Below are 20,157 nucleotides of genomic sequence, written 5' to 3'. Positions count from 1 at the left end.
TGTGGTTTAATTCGATGCGAAACGAATAATCTTATCATGAATTGATATATTGTAAATCATCTTGAAAAAAATGGGTGCCTTCAAACATGTGGTACATGACTGTAATCAGCTCGTGCCGTAAGGTGTTAGGTTAAGTTTCGCAACAAGTGCACCCCTCGTATTTAATTGTCACAATTGAGTTTGGAATCCTAAACAAACTGAGTCAAAGAAAGGTGAGGATGATTTCAAGTCATCATGACTCTTATGCCTTTAGCGAGTTATGAGAAAAAGTATCATTTATAGGATAATTGAAAATTTGATAATAAGTTGATGTTTTATTTTTTTTGTTTTAATTTTTATTAATAAATAAAATTTTACTTTATTCATTATTTTTTTTTATGGTAGGAGTATTTATAATTTTTATTAATAAAAATAAAAATATATTATTTATTATTTTTTCCAATAGCGTCATGGCATGTTGTATGTATTCACTACTAAAAATAAAACTGCAACCAATACTAGCTGCTGTGACCGCGTGAGTGGACAAAAAAGGTTAAAAAACTTTGGATGAACCTCCCGTTGCCTAAAAGTGGGAATGGCGTCGTTTGTTCTTTTAAGCCACTTTCCCTTCGCCGCGGATTATTCGAGACGCGCCCAAGGGAGGTTGAGGTAAAAAACCTTGCCTCGGTTTTACAGGCTGTTCTCGTTGTTGCTCACACGGAGCGCATGAATTGACCTCAAACCCCAATCCCTCCTCTCTTCTTCTCAGGGGAAGTTCAGTCCCCAAGGACAAAACCGTAATTACACCTAGCCTCACACGCTGATCTCCTTGTTCCCTTATTTTTCAAAAATCCAGATCTACGAATCCCTCTCTTTTGAGTCCGTACAACCATCATCGTCGAGAAAGAAACCCTAATCTCTCTAATTCGAGGGCTTCAACGATGGGGGATTTCAATCTGGCCCTAGTGATCGTGGCCATAGTGGTGTGCGTTCTCGTCTTCCTCTTCAACATCTACCTTCTCGTGAATTACCAGCATCCCGACGATGCAAACCAGGCTTATTTTCCCAAATTCGTTGTCGTTTTGGGGCTCTCCATTGCCGCCATTTCGATCCTCATGCTTCCCGCCGACGTTGCCAATCGGCAAGCCTGTCGGCATGCGATATATAATGGCGCATGTAACTTTACCCTGCCGATGAGGGATCTGTGGCTCGCCATTTACATTGTTGATGCTGTACTCGTATTCTTTGTTATTCCCTTCGCCATGTTCTACTACGAAGGCGACCAGGACAAGTCGGTACTTTAGGGTTTCTATTAATATTGCTGAGATTTCGTATTTCTCCTTTTGTTAGAGTTGATTGGTTGCTGCGAGACTGAAGGAAAATAAAATAAAAACGAATTTAAAATCCAATCCTTATTTTTTCCACTTCTTGATTCTTAAAGGCTTAATGAATTTTGGGTTTTCTTATAACTAAAAGACGCGGATGAAAAATGCAAGACCTTAGTTTCATCTTATTTTCTTCAGTTTTCTCGGAACCGAATTTACTTTTGTTTTGGTCATTTTTCTATTTCATATTTACTTATTTATTATTTTTTGAAAAGTACTGGGTTTTGTTTGCAGGAGCGTTGGCAAGCGGATAAAAAGTGCCTTATTATGGGTCATCACTACAGCCATCGTCTGTGCTCTTGTGCTTGGCATTCTATATGGTTAGTTGTTATGTTTATATTCAATTTTATGAGAAGTTTTCTCCAGGGCTTCGCTTTGACTGTGCTGAATGGTAGTCTATATTGACCAGGGCTATGATTTATATTCATTGCATTTAACTAACAGTTAGAGGACTTACATGTTTCATGATCTCACGAGTATCAGCAGAGTTGTTTACAACCGTGTGTTTAGTAGGAAAGAACAGGTGTTTGGTTTTGTAGCTTCTTCAGATTTTTAGATGTTGAAAGTTTGATCCCAACTGTTTGAGTTCAGTTGCTGTTATCATGTTCAGCTGTTTTTGCCTGCTTATAGTTTCATTGTATGTCTTAGTTGCTATTTAATAGTTTTTTCCATGCATCCTTTTGGTTTTCTGTGTTTTCTTTGGGATGATTAGGTGACATATGTTACCACTCATTGCAACCTTGAAAATAATTCCTTTACATTGTCCAATTCCAAATCATTGCAAAGTCTAGAAAAATAAGGGTTCCAGTGACCCCTCTCACTTATTTGATTCCATAAATCTGCTATCCAAGCCTTTTTTGAAATGGCTAAAGCATATAAAGAAAGGAAGAAAACATACAAAGGCTTATTTCTATATCATTTTTCCTTCCAAAACTTTACTTTCCTCTCATTACCCACCATAAAGGAAGATCTTCTATGGAAAGTGTTCCAATCATTCCTCATAGATTTACATAACCCAATCCCATATCCATCTCTCGCTTCATAGGACTACTAAGCTCCCTCTTCCTTCCCATATTTGCCACTAAAGATTTGTTTCCAAAATGCTCCTTTTTTAGTTGCATATCGTCAACTTCATTTGCACAAAAGCACTTTATTCGAGGAAGAAAGACATCAATACCAACATCCACCCCCCCCCCCCCAAAAAAAAAAAAAGAAAAAAAAAAGGAAAAAAAAAAAATTTTCTCCATACACATCATCAATCACTTTACAAGATGCATCTTTTTCTCCAACGTCCAACTCCTTAGAGGAATTCAGTTTTTAAATTTCTCCAGCCTCAATTTGACTCTCCTCAAAATACCAAATAAAGTTAGAAGGTATATGGAAATACTAGATAATGTACTCTTGTCAATTTAAGTCTATCTCACTTTAGAGATATATTGCCTTTTTCACACTAAGACCGAGAGCATTTTGCAAAACTTTTCTTCCTCCCTATTCTAGACTACCGGTGTTTTAAAAGGAGCATCCAAAGGGATGACCTAGGTGAGTAGACAGAAGCTCTTCTCTTTTGCATCATAGATCAGAGACCAACTCCTCAACATGGACCACCGTACCAATAGGAATCAATTTGCTCTTATCTAAGTTTGTTTTTAGGTCGAAAAAACTTCAAACCATATTAGTAATGAACTTAAATGGACCATTTGGTCTTGAGAAGCTTCACAAAAATGAGAGTGTCATTTGCAAACAACAAATGGAACACCTCCTCCCCCCCAACCTCTCAACCTAACTCTCATAAGGGGTATCCACCCTCCCTAGCCCTTTTGAGAGAACAGCTAAGGGCCTCCATTGCTACCACAAATAAATAGGGAGAGGGTCCCCTTGCCTCAAGGTCCTTGGAGCTTTGGAAGGAACCAAATAGGATACCATTAACAGTCACACAAAACTTTAAAGAAGGTATTGAACATTTAATCCATCTTATCCATTTCTAGCCAAAATTCATCTTTTTAAGAACTCAGATTAAGAAATTTGAGTTGACATAATTATACGCCTTTTCAATGTCTAACTTACACAATACTTTACAAGCATTGCTCTTCAACATAGAATCCATGCCCTCATTTGCTATTAGCACCATAAATTAAGAATTTCTCAATCCTCTACAAAACATTCTAGGAGTTGGAGATCACCTTACCCACTGCCTTCTTTAGTCTTTGTGCCGAAACTTTAGCTAGGATTTTATACAAACTGCCCACCAGCCTCCATAATTTTTACTACTAGGCGATAAAGGCCTCTATATGAAAGGAAAAACATCTATAATTTAGGAATGGAGCAGCCCGGAAAATTCCTAGTTGAGAAAAAGTGGACCACAAGGCATACCCAAAAATGGATGACAAGCAATTTAGCTACCCTTTGGAATGTTGCAAGATGCTTTGCATGTGGCTGAGTAGTGTTTATCACATACTTCTATTGCAGTTTAACAAATTGCTAATTATTCTAGATATTGGTTGTTGGTGAGCATATTAACCGATTTGTGATAATATTTTGCTTATATATATATGGGTGTGTTTGTAGACATAGATACATATCACTCACTTGGTCATTGGTTTCGATCTAAACCATTGTGTCCCCCCTTAGATAAGTGAGTTCCTTCTCAATTTCTTTGTCTTTTTTTCTCTTTCTTGGTTCATAGAGGTTAGGAAAAGAATCTTTTAACTAGATTTATTGATTTAAAGGCTGAAAACAAGATTGGCAGTTGAAACTTTATGTTGATGCTATTGGACTTACAAAGTTACAAGTAATGTTAAATTTACACTGCAATAGCTCCTTCTTTGATTGTTATTTTTCTTTTTCTTGTTTTTTATACCTTTTCTTTTTTGGAGTTCAAGCAGGCTAGATTTGGAATACATGGATGGCTTGGTCTTTTATTATGATTTTAGGTTCTTGTCAGGAATTTTGTTTATAACCAAAGAAATGTAAACGATAGACCTCTTGCTTTTGTTTTGCCCTAGAGCAAGAATGTTACGAAACCTGATCTACTCCTTTTTCGGAGTGAAGTGGGCTTTGCATTGCTCAATTAGGAGTTTGTTTGGTTGATATGACTCTTTTGTGGGTAGAAAATGAAAGAAAGAATGGAGAGTAGTTCCTTTGTGCTCGTTGTGGTCTATTTGGAAGGAAAGAAACAAAAGAGCTTTTAATGAAGTTGAACAATCCGACCAAGCTATGAAATCTGTTTTTATGTATGCTTTTGTGTATTGGGGTAGAGTGTATATGGAGGACCTCATGTTGCCTATGATAGATTTTGTAGATTAGTTGAGCTCCAAGTAAGGAAAAGGTTTTGTTGCTCCTTACTTTTTCGCCTTTATTGGGCTTTGGTTGTATTCTTCGTGCATACTTGCTATTCCTCATTTTAGCCGCTTTTAATACATGCCCTCTTTTTGCCTATCAAAAGAAAAACCAAAGAAATGTAAAAAGTTAAATAGTCAATATTATTTCTTGCTAAGAGTGACATGAAAACTAGCGATGGAAAAAAACCCATTAAGGTGGGGACATGGGGTAATAATCAAGGTTGGGGTCAGGGAAAATTTAAAAAACTCAAATTGGAGATGGGAACCCTATTCCTTGCCCCACCTTTCTCTTGTCGTCACCCCACTTTGATATATATATATATATAAATTTATAAACTAAATGTAAAATTTTGAAATTAAGAAAGAAAAAAAAAAACGAGGATTCCTTATCCTTGTCCCTCTTGGTTTAAGATGGAGAATAGGGTTGGGATGACAAATAAATTTACAAGTGAGAACAGGGATAGGAATGGGGGAGCCTTTCCTAAGATGGACCTTGACCCCGCTTTGTTTACATCCATAATGAAAACTAATATATAATGTGACAAGGTTTTTTATTTTTTTTATTTTTTATTTTTAATTAGAAACAAACACATTTTCATTAAAAATGAAGATTCAAGAGAAGGATGAGAAATCCTTCCCTATAATACAAAACTTGATTAAAAATAGAGAAAAAACTAATCCTCCCCAAAATACATTAGAACAACTCAACAATGCAATTTTAACCCTTTGGATCTATACATTGATATCCAATCAAGTTGTATTATGTTGAGAGGAATACCCTAGAAAGGTGTAGTGGTAGAATCTCAAAAAGAGGAATAGAAATAGAGTAGATCCCATATCATTTCGGTAGACTTCCACTTGTCCTCAAAGATCTTTGTGTTTCTTTCCTTCCAAATTATCCAAATCAATGAAAGACAAACAATTTTTCGTGGCACTTTGCCTATAAAAGTGTCCCTGTACCCCTAAAAGAAATAATCAACATGTCATTAACACTTCTAGGAGGAACCCAAGCCAAATTGTCTAGTTTGAATAGTTTATACCATAACTCTAAAGTTGTTGGGTAACATGAAAAATGGTCATCTATTGATTCTCCATGACCCATACATAAAGAGCAAATATTTGGGCTAAGGGCTTTGAAAGACCTTTCATTTGAAGTAAGTTGTTAGTATTAACCTTTTTGTGGCCTTTAACCAAGCAAATGCCTTAACCTTTGATGGAGCTTTTGATTTCCATATGAAAATTGCAGGAGGGAAGAGAACTTGGGATGATTGATTAGATAAAGCTAAGAAGAAAGATTTGACAAAAAAATAAGTTGGAGGTTGATGAGGACTAGATGCTTACATCTGGGGAAGATAGTGATAGGTTGACATGATTGAAATAAGCATCAAAATTTCAAGATCCTTTATCTTTGAATTAGTAAGGTTTCGTTGAAAGTAAAGGTTCCAAGATGAAGGGGAAGAAAGTCTAAGGATAAATGAAACAAGGGCGGTTTCAGCTGATGTGACTCTATACAGGAATCAAGAAGCCAAAGGTTGTCCCGCTCACTAGAAGTCTTCTCAAAAAATGGATCTCTGTCTCATTACCCAACCAAAAATCGAGTGTGAATAGAAAAATCTTGAAACACTTGAGCAATGGTCTTCCAAGGGCAATGATGCAACCACCTAACTAAAATGTTTGTGTCCTAACCGTTTGGATGTGTTTCACAGATGCTTAAGAGAACCTTGTGTCATAGAGTGGCACTCTCCCTAGGAGACCTCCACAACCACTTCCCTAAGAGGCCTTATTCCTCAAAGAAATGCTCCTAAACCCTAACCCTTCTTCTACCTTTGGTTTATATAGTTGGATCCAACTAATGAGATGGTCTTTCTTTCCTCCTTATACCCCCACCAAGGGAAATTCCTTTGTATTTTCTCAATTTTTGTCATCATTAAGGATGGAATCTTGTACATTGAAAGGAAGTAACTAGGAATGTGAGACAAACAAGACTAAATCAAAGTTATTCTTCCACCTAAGGACAAAAATGCTTTGTGTCTGTCAGTGACAATAACATTGTCTACTTGTGTGGATCACCTTGAACCTTTTCTCACTGAATTTTTTACTTGGTGATCAGGGCTAGTCGGAAAGGTGGACTTCACTGTTAGGCACCTCTCTTCATCCACGACTTCCTTTCCAACGTCATGGGAATTGTCCAGTAGCCAACAATGTATTGGAAGTGGCACACACCAGGTTCTATTTCCATTCATTTGATTATCTCTGAAGTTCCATTGTTGCAGGAGATAATACTTTCTGTACCTCGTTCTTATTTCCCTTTTGAGATTATCTCTTGCTATATTTTTGGTCATCACAAATATAAATATCCTTATCCTGTGCCTTTTCTTCTCTTTTTTCAGTGCTCTGCATATTCTGCAAGTGCTTCATCTGAGAAAACATGGACTATGCGCACTACTTTTCCAGAATATGTTGTTGCTCTTGCTACCATTGTCGGATCTGTACTTTTCTCTGTATGTTCATTCCTGCAAACCTTTAATCCTTTATTTAATGTTCTGAGTTACTCTTGTTACACTTACCTTAAATGTAGATACAATTTTAAATGTGGTATTCTGCCTCTTTTGGAATTGTATTAAGGAAAAAAGAATCCTCTACTGGAAGGTGAGTAGTGACATTGAATTGTGTGAGATAGGATAAAATTGGAAAGTTATGTTTTAGATCTGGATTTTTTTTCTTTTTATAAAAGTATTTTATTCACTTCTTTTCCATTTGATGTTCTATCCAGATATTTGGAGGGGTTGGTATTGCTTGTTTGCCATTGGGACTTATATTTTCATTCATTCGGCGTCCCAAGGCTGTTATCACACGTTCACAGTATATCAAGGTGCTGCTTTTTTTCTTTTTAATAGTGCATCGTGTATCCATTTGAAATTATCTAAATATTTTTGGTTATGTGATGATGGATATTTGCATGTTTCAATCACTTATGGATGGTTGTCATTGATATCCTGTAGGAAGCCACTGAACTAGGTAAAAAGGCAAGAGACTTGAAGAAAGCGGCTGATGCGCTCCATCAGGAAGAAAGAAGTGGTTCCAAGGGTAGAAAGTGGCGTAAAAATGTGAAGGCAGTAGAGAAGGTATATTTTACCTTTGATTACTTTTGTCTAAAGTTCAGATCACATTCAGTCATCAGTTTGGTTAAATGCGTAAAGTTTGTTTCTCATTCGAGTATCAGTTTTTCTTCTTTTATCCGTCTTCAATTTCAAAGATTCTAAGATGGGATTTCTTGAGTATGAGTGCTTAGGCTTCTATAAGCTCTCTAATGCAGAACTTTGTTATTTGGAAAATACAATATCGTAAACCATTGATAAATTTGTTAGATTATGATAATCAAATGCAATACACCTCATTTATTTGGTGGATTTCACCCACCTGAAAAATAAAGAAAATTTTTTGATGGTGCAATTTATTTATTTATATGTTTTAATTTGAGTAGCTATCCAAATTAGATATCATATAATTGTGATGGTTTTTCTTACTAAAATCTTTTAAGAAGTCTATTTCTGGTGGTCATTTGCCTTTAAATTTATACCTCATATCAGGTTAGGGTCCTTGAGAAACCAAAGACTTAAATGCAGTTTATGTCCTTGAAAGATGTCGGCTCCTCATTCCACCTTTGTTTCTTATCCCAAAAACTTTAATATTTTTGTGCTACTTAAGGCTCTTGAATTGTTGCATATCTATCAATTCTCTGCTCGATTTTTTCTAGGTTTTTCCTTAGAGGAAAACTCATGATTCTCAGTTAATTTGGTTTTATTGTTCTTTGTTGTTAAAGCCCTTTAATATTATTGCTTCTCTTGTCTAATGGGTTACACCTGAAATTCTTATATGGGTGTGTGGCTGGGGAAGGGGGTGAGAACTTATTCTTTACTGAAAAATTGGTGGTTCACTTTTTGTTCTGTTTCTCTCTCTCTAGGAGAAAGAACTTATATTGTATTTTTACTTAAAATTTGGTGGTTCACTTTTTGTCTGTCTCTCTCTCTCTAGGAGAAAGAACTTATATTGTATTTTTACTTAAGATTTGGTGGTTCGTTGTTGTTCTCTCCCTTGCCTTCTTCATCTTTGGTGGGGGGAGTGCTTATATATATTTTTACTAAAAACTTGATGTTTCATGGCTGATCCTTTGTTTCCTTTTTTGATTATGGGAACTTATTTCGTGCTTCTTAATCTTTCAGGAGTTGCTTCAGTTGGAAGATGATGTAAAGGCTTTAGAAGAGATGTACCCGCAGGGAGAAAAGGTGGATTCTGAGATACATTTCTGATTGACCTCTATATCAAATAAACTCTCTTTTGATATTTCAACCTCTTCTACTAATTTTCCTGCCTAAATCTTTCAGGCTGAGACTACATGGGCTTTGACTGTCCTTGGCTACTTGGCAAAACTTGTGTTGGGTATTTTAGGGTGAGTGTAGTTGTTGATATTTCACATGAAAACTTAAAAAGTAATCCTCAAAGTTGGTTTTTACAATAGTTGTTCACAATTATTCATTTTCTATTCAATTTTACTTCACAAACAAGTGTTTATCCATGGGGACAGTACTATATATAAATGACATTTAGAAGACCAGATTCCTGAAAAACTATGAGAAAACAGCATGTGGTTAGATTGTTAGAAGCAACAATACATAAAGAAAAAAAGATACTTATAATAAAACTGAAAATTTAAAACTGAGAGGGGGTAGTTGCTTTGTATACCCCCTGTATACTTTGTAACTTTCTGTCTCTTCATTAATACATCTTGCTTTATTTATCAAAAAAAAAAAAAAAAAAAACTGAAAAACTCTCATAGAAACTTATGAGGAGAGGTGGAGTATGGTAAATATGTGCTGCCTTTGCACTGAAGATAATGAGTCAACTGATCACTTCCACATTCAGTTAGAGATGCTTTCATTGTACATGGTTTCATTGGTTCCTCACTGCTTATTTAGGAATGTTCTCCTAAGTCGGCATGGTGATGTTGGGGGAACTAAGGGCTAACCATTATGGAGGTTGATTCCTTTGTCTCTTTTGGACCACTTGGAAAGAGCATAGTAAGGGAACCTTTGAAGGTAAGGAGCAATCAAGCTTGGTGATGAAAGATCTACTTCTTAAGACCTTATTTATGTGGGTGAGTGGGGATTTGGCTGCATGATGTTTGTAGTTTTTGGACTTTTTGGATGGTATGGAGATTGGTTATCTTGGTAGTGATTTTGTTTTTTATTTGGTACATTTGTATACATTGTGTTTAAGCAATAAGTTGGTTTGGATGACAAGGAAGAATTGTAGTTCCTCTGTTAAATCTTTCTATAGCTTTTTGAATTTGAGATGTTGACGTTTTTTCATCTCCTTTGGCACCATCTAAAGTCAGTTTTTTGTTGAAGTTGTGGGGGAGGAAATCCTTACTATGGACCATCTCATGGAAAGGGGGTGGTCCTTTGCTAACCAGTGTTGTCTTTGTAAATATGATGAGGAATTGGCTAACCGTAGCTTCATTCACTATAGATTAGTTCGAAGTCTGTTGGCTTTATTGGGTCTATTTTGAAATTTCATGGGTGCTTCCGAGGCCTGTGAAAGAGTTTTGAGGTGGAACAAGTTTTATAGGAAGGAGAGGAAGGAGGTTGTGGAGACTTGCTTCATATGGTACATTTGGAAAGAATGAAGTAGAAGAAGCCCTGAGGGTAAGGAAAATCGGACATGGTGGTGAGAAGCACTTAAATACTTTGCTCTTATTGTTTGCAGTTTAACTACATATTGATGTGGGATTCATCTTTAGATTTATTGAATGTTTAGGATGGAGGTAGGTTTGCATTTTTTTACTCTCTCTTCAGCAGCGTGCTCTCTCTCTCTCTCTCTCTCTCTCTCTCTCTCTCTCTATATATATATATATATATATATATACTGATAGATAACAAGGACATGTATTAAAAAAGCACCAAAGAGAGGAGGCATCCCCTATGTATGCATGTAGTATACACAAAACATCATGGCACAAATGGCCAAAGACATACAAAAAAGCCATGCTATCCACAAGGAAGACTATCTAATAAATCCATAATTGAGAGGCTTTCCATTTCCAATGAAGCATCAGAACACCCCAATTAGGGATTTAATGAAGAACGCCTTCAACCTTTGATCTGAGAAGTGAGAACTCTTCTTCATTGAAAACCCTTCGGATATGCTCTTTCCATATACACCAAAACAAGCAAAGGGGAGCCATAGGCCAAGCAACACTTCCCTTCTTATCCAGCCCCTTAAATTTCCACTTGAAGAGGAGATTTCTCATAGAAGTTGGAAACACTCAGCTCAAGCCAGAGACTGCAAAGAGAAATGACCATAGCACTCTTGTCTTTTCACAATGAATCAAAATATAATCAATTGATTCTTCATTGTCTTGACAAGGGTTGCATCTGTTGACCGCTCTCCATCCCCTCTTCATTAAAATATCTACAATTAAAATCTTCCTCAAAACAGCTTCCCATACAAAAACACAATCTTATGTGGATGTAACTTGTGACTTATAGTTATCCTGATTTTTGAAAGATTTTATTTTGAACATGAAACTTACATTAACTTGGTAAGATTCTAGCATGGAAAGAAGCATTAGAGCCTTAAATGAGAGTTTAGATGTAGATTCACTATAATCATGAAAAGCTTCATGGCCAACAAGAAATTAGAAAATCATTTTGTTGACCTGCATTTATAAATGTAAACATAAAATTAGAGACATAAGGCTGATGGAATAATAGCAAGGTTTGTGTTTTCATAAGATTTAATTTTTAGTAATTTTGAGGACTACAGATTAAACTCTGAGATAAGAAATATGCATATGCTCTTATTCTGATTGCATTTCAATTTGTGCCCTCATCTGTGTGAATGTGGCTATTTAGAGCTGCAAGTGTGTTGATGTTTGTCCATGAATGTGACTGGAAACCTTTAAGATTTGTGGTGTAATAAATGGAGGAAGCTTCTTTTGTGCGTGTGTGAGAGAGAGAGAGCATGTAAAAGAATGAGGGATGTTATGTAGAGTTCTCTGGATTGAATTTGCAAAAAACATATTGCTAGTTCAATATGTTATTCGGGAGATGCTAGGAATAGGAAACTATACAGCTGGTGCAATTGCTTCTATTGCATTCAAGGAGGTAAGAAAATTCTACAAATTTCTGTTCTAGTTATGTAAGAAGCATCTTTTGCCAGTCAGAAGAATGGGAGAAGAAGGAAAGCGGTGGTTTGCAGTGGAGTCCAAGTCCTTTGACATCTCTGTTGAGGAGCTTGGAGGGAGATTGAGAGGGGTCATAGTGGAGCGTGGAAGAGGTTACTCCAGGTGGGTCAGATTGGGGAGCTCAGTCTACGCTGCCTTCTGGCAGGAGTGGAAGCTTGTTGTAGAGATGTTGGGTTGTTGAGGTGGAGTAAAGGGTGGAAGGAGAGAGGAAGGTTTTTCAGGCTGGAATGTCGGGAGAATGGGGTTGGAAGGTTCTTATTCTACAAGGTGGTCACGGCAGAATAAAAGCGTTTATCTCTGGTTTTCCTGGAAGGAGAAGGAAACCATGGGGGTTGGTTCATCTTGGTTGAGAAATTACGGTCGCTCGGGGTTGTTCCTTTTTCTGAGGAAAAGGTGGATCCACCGGTTGAGATTGGGGGTAGTTGGAAGGTTGAAAGTGGGAAGAATGGAAGTGGGGGTATGTCGTATGCGAGTGTAGTAAGAAAGAATGAATGTTTGGCGGAGGAGACTATTTGGCTTTAGATTGGAGAAGGAGTTGTGCAAGGCAGAGAAGAGAAGCTTAGGAGGTGCCTAGTTGGGAAGTTTGGAGAAGGATCCTTTTCAGTATCAGAGGCTTGGGCTTTGGAAATGTGGGCTATGTGTACATGGCAACTGAGATCTGGCTTGCAGGTGTATATTTTTGGGGGGTCTTTAATTCTGTTTGAGTTTGAGGATGTTTTGGAGGCAGAAAGGGTGTTGGTTAAAGGACCTAGGAGGTTCAGGGAGAGACTGCTCAGTTTGGAAAGATGGCAACACGAGACTGGGTGTTTGGTAAATAAGGGGTCTTACAAGGAGGCGTGGGTGAGAGTGTTGGGTCTTCCTTTGCATTTGTGGAGCCGTGAAGTCTTCATTAAAATTGGGGACTGTTGTGGGGGCTTCGTAGCAGTGGATGAAGGATCGGTGAATTCGATTCAATTATAGTGGGCTAGGATCCTAGTGAGGTTGAATGGGAGAAGTCTACCCGTTTCCTTGCGGTTAGTGGTCAGGTCTATGTGCTACTCCATCTAGTTGTGGTGGGAAGTCGCCCCAAAATTTTCCAAGGTTGTTTCGAGAAGTTGTAGTGAAGGGTCGCCAGAGTCGAAGGTTAGAGGTGACGATGGTGGTGGTTCACGTGCGAGTATGGGAGTGGAGAAAGACCTCTTCCTGTTGCAGACTGGTAGGGGAGACGTGTCAAACTCTAGAGGGAAGAGTGGCTGTTTTGGTGAAGGATTGGACTGCTGTTTTCAAAAAGCAGTTGCGGGTGGGGATGATTTTGGAGGCGGTGGCAGGAGGGTCTGTTTGGAGGATATAGGGGACTCAAAGGGGGCAAGTGGGCCGGTGGGGGAAAGCCCAGTTGAGTTGCAAAAAGACTAAGGGGTAACTGGGCTTGCTATTGAAGATAGAGTTGGTTTGGGCCGGGCCCAATTGAGTGGCCCTTCTCTTTTAAGGGTGGAGGGTAGAATGAGGGTGGATAGTTCTTTAGGGCTTCTCGTGGGGGACGATTGCGCAGTAGCAATTGTCTCGTTGGAGTGGTTCAAGTCGACTATGACTTGGACCTCAGGCACCGATGAGGCTCTCCAGGCTGAAGCGACAAGGTATTCCTCTCATCCCTTTCCTTTGGTGTCTCAGGGGGTGCGGGGCTTCTCTTCTTCATCTATTTCTTGTCGGAAAAGAGCGGCGAAAGGGTTCCAAAGTCGTGGTTGTGGATCGGGGACAGAGATGGTTGAAGCGGATGCGGGCATTCACCCCCTGAATATGGTTTTGGCTGACGGAAGTGTTGCGGTGGCCTCTTCCAGGGAGGAAAGGGCGCTAGTTGTGGTCGGTGAGACGAGTCTCGACGAAAGCAACTCTTTGAGACAGCTTGTGCTTGGAGCGGAGTCAGATGGGGAATGGAATTCCTCTTGCCTTGCCCAGTTTAGTGACTTTCTGGGCATGCCAACCATGGGATGTGAAGAGGAAATTCTAACCATGCTCAAGAAATAGATCATGAGGACTAGAAAAACCGGAGGTTTGGGGCTAAAAGGGTCAAGGTTGAATCCTCAAAGTCTGAAAGGGAACTTAAAAGGTTGGAGTGTTCCATTAATTTTAAAAGTTCAAGGTATGGAAGAGCTCTATTTCGAGAGAGTGAGGGTTCAGTCTCTGAGGGTAAATGAAGTTAAGAATTCTCTCCTGGAACGTGAGAGGGGCAAATGATAGCGATAAAAGAAGACTCGTTAAATCTCTAATCAAGGCTCAGAAAGCGGATTTGGTTTGTCTGCAGGAAACCAAAATCCAAAGTATGTTGTGTAGTTTGGTTCGGTCATTGGGGGTGGGCAGATTCTTGGAGTGGGGCACTCTTGATTCTCAGGATATGGCAGGGGGGTGTTAGTTTTTTGGGATAGTAGAGTTTTAGAGCTGATTGAAATGGAAATTGGTAATTTTTCGGTTTCCTGTCAATTTAAAAATGTAAAGGATGGCTTTTGTTGGGTTTTTACAGGGGTGTATGGCCCTATTGTTGGGAGGTTTAGGGAAGATTTCTGGGAGGAGTTGGGGACAATCAGGGGATTGTGGTAGGATCCGTGGTGCTTAGGGGGTGATTTTAATGTTATTAGATTTTGGGGTTTAGTATTTCAAGACTGTCTTTAGCAATGAGAAGATTCTCAGAGATCATTAAGGATTTGGAATTAAGGGATCTCCCTTTGCGGGGGGGGGGGGTCTTTCACGTGGAGGGGTGGGTTGAATAACTAGATTAAGTCAAGGTTGGATAGATTTATAGTTTCAGAGGATTGAGAGTGTTATTTCAGTGGGGAAATTCAAAGTCTTCTACCCAGAATTGTTTCTGATCACTACCTAATTTTGTTGGATTGTGGAGGAGTGAGGAAGGGGCCTTCCCCTTCAAGTTTGAGAATATGTGGCTGAAGGAAGAAGGTTTTAAGGATTTGTTAAGGAATTGGTGGATGAGCTTCCAATTCAGAGGTTCTTTCAGTTTCACTCTGTTTGAAAAACTGAAAGCGCTTAAGGCCTGCTTGAAGATTTGGAATAGAGAAGTGTTTGATAATGTCACTGCTAGAAAAGATTAAGCTTTAAAGCAAATGATGTCTTGGGATTCAATAGAAGGGGACAAGGTGTTGTCTGCTGAAGAGCAAACTTTCAAAAAGCAGGCTTTGGAGGAGTATAAGAAGTGGGTGATAATGGAAGAGACTTCTTGGAGGCAAAAGTCTAGAGAGTTATGGCTGAGGAAGGGTGACAAAAACACTGGTTATTTTCATAAAATGGCCAATGCATATAAGAGGGTCAATTCCCTGGTGAAAATTAAGATAAATGGGGCGTGGGTAACAGAAGAACGTGACATCAAGGATGGTGTGGTTCATGCTTTCCACTCTCTGTTGTCGGAAACAGATGAGTGGAGGCCCAGATGCAATGGGCTGCAGGTTGGGGTTTTGGAAGGGGAAGCTGCAACATTGTTAGAGGCTCCTTTTTCTGAGGAAGAGGTGTTTGGTGCTCTCTCGGACCTCAATGGGGATAAAGCTTCTGGTCCTGATGGTTTCACAATGGCATTTTGGCAATTCGGTTGGAGCTTTCTGAAGGAGAAAGTTATGGGGTTCTTTAAGGACTTTCATGATCAGGGCAAGTTCGTCAAGAGCATTAATGCTTCTTTTATGGTTTTAATTCCTAAGAAAGGAGGAGCTGAAGACCTCAAGGACTTTAGGCCTCTAAGCTTGGTTATAAGTTGTTAGCAAAGGTGTTAGCTAATAGGCTTAAAAAGGTGATGAGTAAGTTAATGTCCAAGTCCCAAAATGCTTTTGTGGAGGGAAGGCAAATCCTGGATGCCTCGTTGATTGAGAATGAGGCAATTCATTCGATGTAGAAAAGTGGGGGAAGTGGCATCCTTTGTAAGCTAGATAGATATTGAGAAGGCATACGACCATGTGAATTGGAGTTTTCTTCTTTGGTGGATGGAAATGATGGGTTTTGGAGCCAAGTGGATTAGTTGGATTCAGTGGTGTATTGGGATTGTTAGTTTCTCCGTCCTCATTAATGGAACTTCCTCAGGATTCTTCCGAAGTTCTCGGGGATTGAGACAGGGGGATCCCCTATCCCCCTACCTGTTCGTGATTGTCATGGAGGCCCTTAGTTGTTTGTTGAAGAGAGCGAAGGAGGGGGGGTTTTTGCTAGGGTGGCAGCTCCATGGTAGAGGAGGTGTGGGAGTGGAGATCACTCATTTGCTGTTCGCGGATGACACTTTAGTATTTTGTGAGCCTTCCATTGATCAGATGTCCTACTTGAGTTGTCTTCTTATGTGGTTCGAAGCCGTGTTAGGGTTGAAGGTGAACTTGGATAAAAGTGAGATCATCGCGGTGGGAAGAGTGGAGAATGTAGAGGAGTTGGCCCTTGAGTTTGGTTGCAAGGTTAGCCAGCTCCCTTCTTCTTATTTGGGTCTTCCTTTGGGTGCTCGTTTCAAGGAGGTGGCAACTTGGGACGAAGTTGAGGAAAGGCTGAGGAAGAGGCTTTCACTTTGGAAAAGGTAGTATATCTCCAAGGGGGGCAGAATGACCTTGATCCAGAGCACTCTGTCCAGCATGCCTATCTACTGTATGTCCCTGTTTCATATGCCAAGGAGCGTGAGTTTGAGATTGGAGCGGAAAGGGACTTTCTTTGGGGTGGTGGGGCCCTAGAAAGGAAGCCCCATTTAGTGGATTGGTCTATTGTTTGCTCAGATAAACGAAAGGGTGGATTGGGTGTGAGGAACTTGGCGTTGCTAAATAAGGCACTCCTATGTAAGTGGAGTTGGCGTTTTGCCGTGGAAAGGGAAGCTTTATGGAGGCAAGTTATATGTGCAAAGTATGGGGAAGAAGAGGGTGGTTGGAGGTCCCGTGTTGTGAGAGGCAGTTTTGGGGTTGGTTTGTGGATAGCGATTAGGAGAGGTTGGGATGTGTTAGGTGACAATTTGGTTTATTCTGTGGGAAATGGTAGGAGGGTTAGATTTTAGAAGGACAAGTGGTGTGGAGATGATCCTTTGTGTACTTCTTTTCCCTCCTTATTTGCTATATCCTTGGATAAGGAGGCTTGGGTGGCGGATGTGTGGAGCCATTCTGGAGGGGGAGTGTGGGCTCCTAGGTTCTCTAGGCAGATTAATGATTGGGAAGTGTTCGATGTGGAGCGTCTTCCCTTAAGGTTGCAAGGGAGGAGGGTTTATAGTGATGCGAAAGATCAAGTAATTTGGACTAAGGCAAAGGACGAAAGATTTTCTGTTAAGTCTCTTTACAAGGCGTTGGAGCCGGAAAGACTAGGAGATTTTCCTGCAAGAGTTATTTGGAATCCTTTGGTGCCTTCGAGGGTGAGTTTTTTTGCTTGGGAGGCTACGTGGAAAAAGGCCTTAACCTTGGATCGTATACAGAAAAGAGGGTTCCCCTTGGCTAATAGATGTTATTTGTGTTTGGTAGAAGAAGAGTCTATTGATCACATCCTCCTGCATTGTGGGTTGGCCAGAAGTTTATGGAGCTTACTTTTTTCCCTCTTTAGGGTTTCGTGGGTGCTCCCCTCTTCAGTTAGAGAGGCGTTATTGGGGTGGTTTGGGCCTTGTGTCGGAAAGGAAAGGAAGAAAGTGTGGTTTTCAGCTCCCTTGTGCCTTTTTTGGATTGTTTGGAAGGAAAGAAACAGTAAAGCATTTGAAAATGAAGAGCATTCGATTCATGGGTGTAAATCGTTTTTCCTTTGTAATCTATGGGCGTGGACCAAGGGGTTTTTTGGTTCTGGTCTCCCTTTTGTTTTAGATTTTGTTGATTGGTTAGGCCCTAGTTAAGGGTTTTTTCTCTCTCTCTTTTGTATACCTCCTGTATACTCTAGGGTGCTTCCTTGAAGTGCCGCTTTTCTTTTAATATATTTCTCTTTATTCATCAAAAAAAAAAACATATTGCTAGTCATAATGGCATCACTACATTCATTTGGCTACAAAGAGAATCTTGGATATCAGTAAACTTATTGCACAGTTGAGGAATTTGAATCTCTCTTAATCAGACATACACATGTTCCCCTTTTGGCTTTTAGGCACTTCGTGTTATGTTCTTCACCTCTGCTGTGCAGTTGAGGGTTGTCTGTCTTGATGGCAACATCATGTGTTATCTTTCTGATGCATTTATTTAATGATGGTTAGAAGGAATGCAGGACTCCTAATTTCCTTTTGATTTGATTTGAGAATTTCCCTATTTTGACCTTTTGTTTTATCATGTATCTTTGCTATTCTTATGTACCAGAAAAAAAGTGTATGCTTTCTGTTGTAGCTCACCTACTAGTTTGGTGTGGTTTTTACTTCTTATTTACTATGTGTCTATTCTCTGAAGGACCTTTACAAGTTGCATTTCTCTTTGTTTGTTTATTAGGTTGATTGTTTCAGTGGCTTGGATTGCTCATATCGTCATATATTTGCTGATTGATCCTCCTCTGTCTCCTTTCTTAAATGAGGTTTTCATCAAGCTAGATGATGTCTGGGGTACTGCTATAGATTTTTGCTGTCTCTGTTATTTTATTTCCTTTCACTAGATGATCTTATTCTGAGATGTATCTTGTACTTCTTCGTCAGGTCTCTTGGGTACTGCAGCATTTGCATTCTTCTGCTTCTACCTTCTGCTTGCGGTGATTGCAGGGGCAATGATGCTTGGACTTAGATTAGTTTTCATTACAATCCATCCCATGAAGTAATGAAAATTATGGTGTTGCCATTTTGTTATGTTTGGTTGGTCATTGTCATCTTTTGGTGATTGCTTACTGAACCAACTTTCTTTGGCAGGTGGGGTGCCACTCTTATGAACTCCTTTCTTTTTAATGTGGGACTTATTCTCCTGTGTTCCATCAGGTTTGCATGTTTAGTCCTCTAAATTCATTAACAGATATAATTGGGTTGGGACCAGCACCACAAGGGGGGACTCTTACTGTTATTTTATGTAGAATATATTTCCAGACCTTGGTAGATGTTTATCTATAATCATTGTTGTTGGCTCCTCCAATTTCAGTGTGATTCAATTCTGCGCCACAGCATTTGGTTACTATGCTCAAGCAACTGCTGCACAGGAAATATTTGGCCACACACTGGAATCTCTCAAAGGAATTAAATATTTATACAAGTCGGTAACAATTGTTCATGTCTACTGATGTCCTCTGATTGGAGATATGGTACTGATTTGGTTGTGTATGCCCATTGTTGAACTGCAGGTATAATGTGTTTCAAATCGCATTTATTGTTCTTGCCGGATTGACCTTCGTATATTATGCGGCCTTTGTAAGTGATACTTGACTTGGTACTTCTTGTGTAGTCTGATCGTAAAGACCAATGCCAATTTTCATTATTCTTGGAACTTTCAGGGATGGAGAAGAAGAAGACCTAGTGGCAGGTTCCAGCTGTCCAGTTGAATTGTATCTTTGCCCGGGAGAGCACACACCCACCTGGAGCTTTTGTAGTTCACAGTTTTATCTTTTTTCCGGAGAGAATTTCTTATTCGGATGTGTATGGCCTTCTTTCCTTTTAATGTTGAGATGTCTACAGTAGGCACAAATCATCCGGATGAAATTTAGTCACTCTAGTGTGGAAGTTTCCTCACTTCATGCATGTATTGTTCCTTGTTTGATTTATGTTATACATTTGCTTGGGCGTGTGATTGAGAAATCTCGTGTAACATGGGGACTGGGTTTTGGGTTGCCCTTCAATGTAATATAATCTTTGAGAACAAGAAATTTTATGATCAGCATTTCATTTTCATGTATTTGTGTGTGTTGAATGTCTTCAGTCTGCTTAGATTCTCCAATTTGGTTGATAAAAATATCAATAGTTCCACGTGAGAAGCTTGTGAAACAATTGTTAGTTCTTGTTGAAAAAAATTTTCACCACTTTGCTCTAAAAATTATGTCGTGATGCTCTTAATTCCCTGTACTGCACATTTAATGTTGAGAAGACAGATTCCAACTTTCCTCTTCCATAATTATTTAGCAGTACTGCAGTATTTAAATTGTCACTATGATAAAGCCCAAGAAAAATTAATTACATCTGGCTTGATGGGAAAAAATTGTGCAGGTCGGATGGCAATGATAGAATTTTCAGAGGTCTAAATTGTAGGACAACTCGAGCTGTTACGGTTTGTTTGATGGTACATCCTGTACGTCAATCAGTAATACCTCATGATGCAATTTGATATCGCCATCGCTTTGAGAGTGCTAAACC

The 20,157-nt window shown here is 39.2% G+C and overlaps 1 protein-coding gene across 1 annotated transcript; it reads left to right on the top strand.

Annotated features, from left to right (window-relative positions):
* The first annotated feature begins 599 nt into the window (after window positions 1-599).
* On the top strand, window positions 600-19,702 carry LOC100251150 (LIMR family protein At5g01460). The gene is made up of 14 exons (XM_002280294.5): window positions 600-1,270; window positions 1,599-1,684; window positions 6,813-6,928; window positions 7,093-7,203; window positions 7,476-7,574; window positions 7,705-7,827; window positions 8,926-8,988; window positions 9,088-9,152; window positions 18,326-18,435; window positions 18,526-18,640; window positions 18,733-18,798; window positions 18,956-19,066; window positions 19,155-19,221; window positions 19,305-19,702. Exons 1-14 carry the CDS (start codon window positions 921-923, stop codon window positions 19,350-19,352), a joined length of 1,530 nt encoding a protein of 509 aa, XP_002280330.1. The 5' UTR covers window positions 600-920; the 3' UTR covers window positions 19,353-19,702.
* The last annotated feature ends 455 nt before the right edge of the window (window positions 19,703-20,157 follow it).

This window comes from Vitis vinifera, chromosome 8 (assembly GCF_030704535.1).
Source record: "Vitis vinifera cultivar Pinot Noir 40024 chromosome 8, ASM3070453v1".
Classification (NCBI taxonomy): Eukaryota; Viridiplantae; Streptophyta; class Magnoliopsida; order Vitales; family Vitaceae; genus Vitis; species Vitis vinifera.
The sequence above is the reverse complement of the archived record's forward strand: the minus strand, read 5'-3'. Positions and strand labels throughout refer to the sequence as shown.

Bases quoted from the DNA above. Each gene is read 5' to 3' on its own strand.
- LOC100251150 (XM_002280294.5), top strand. From the start codon at position 921: ATGGGGGATTTCAATCTGGCCCTAGTGATCGTGGCCATAGTGGTGTGC. The intron at 1,685-6,812 runs GTTAGTTGTTAT...CTTGGTGATCAG, and splicing joins TGTGCTTGGCATTCTATATG to GGCTAGTCGGAAAGGTGGAC. The intron at 8,989-9,087 runs GTGGATTCTGAG...TAAATCTTTCAG, and splicing joins TGTACCCGCAGGGAGAAAAG to GCTGAGACTACATGGGCTTT.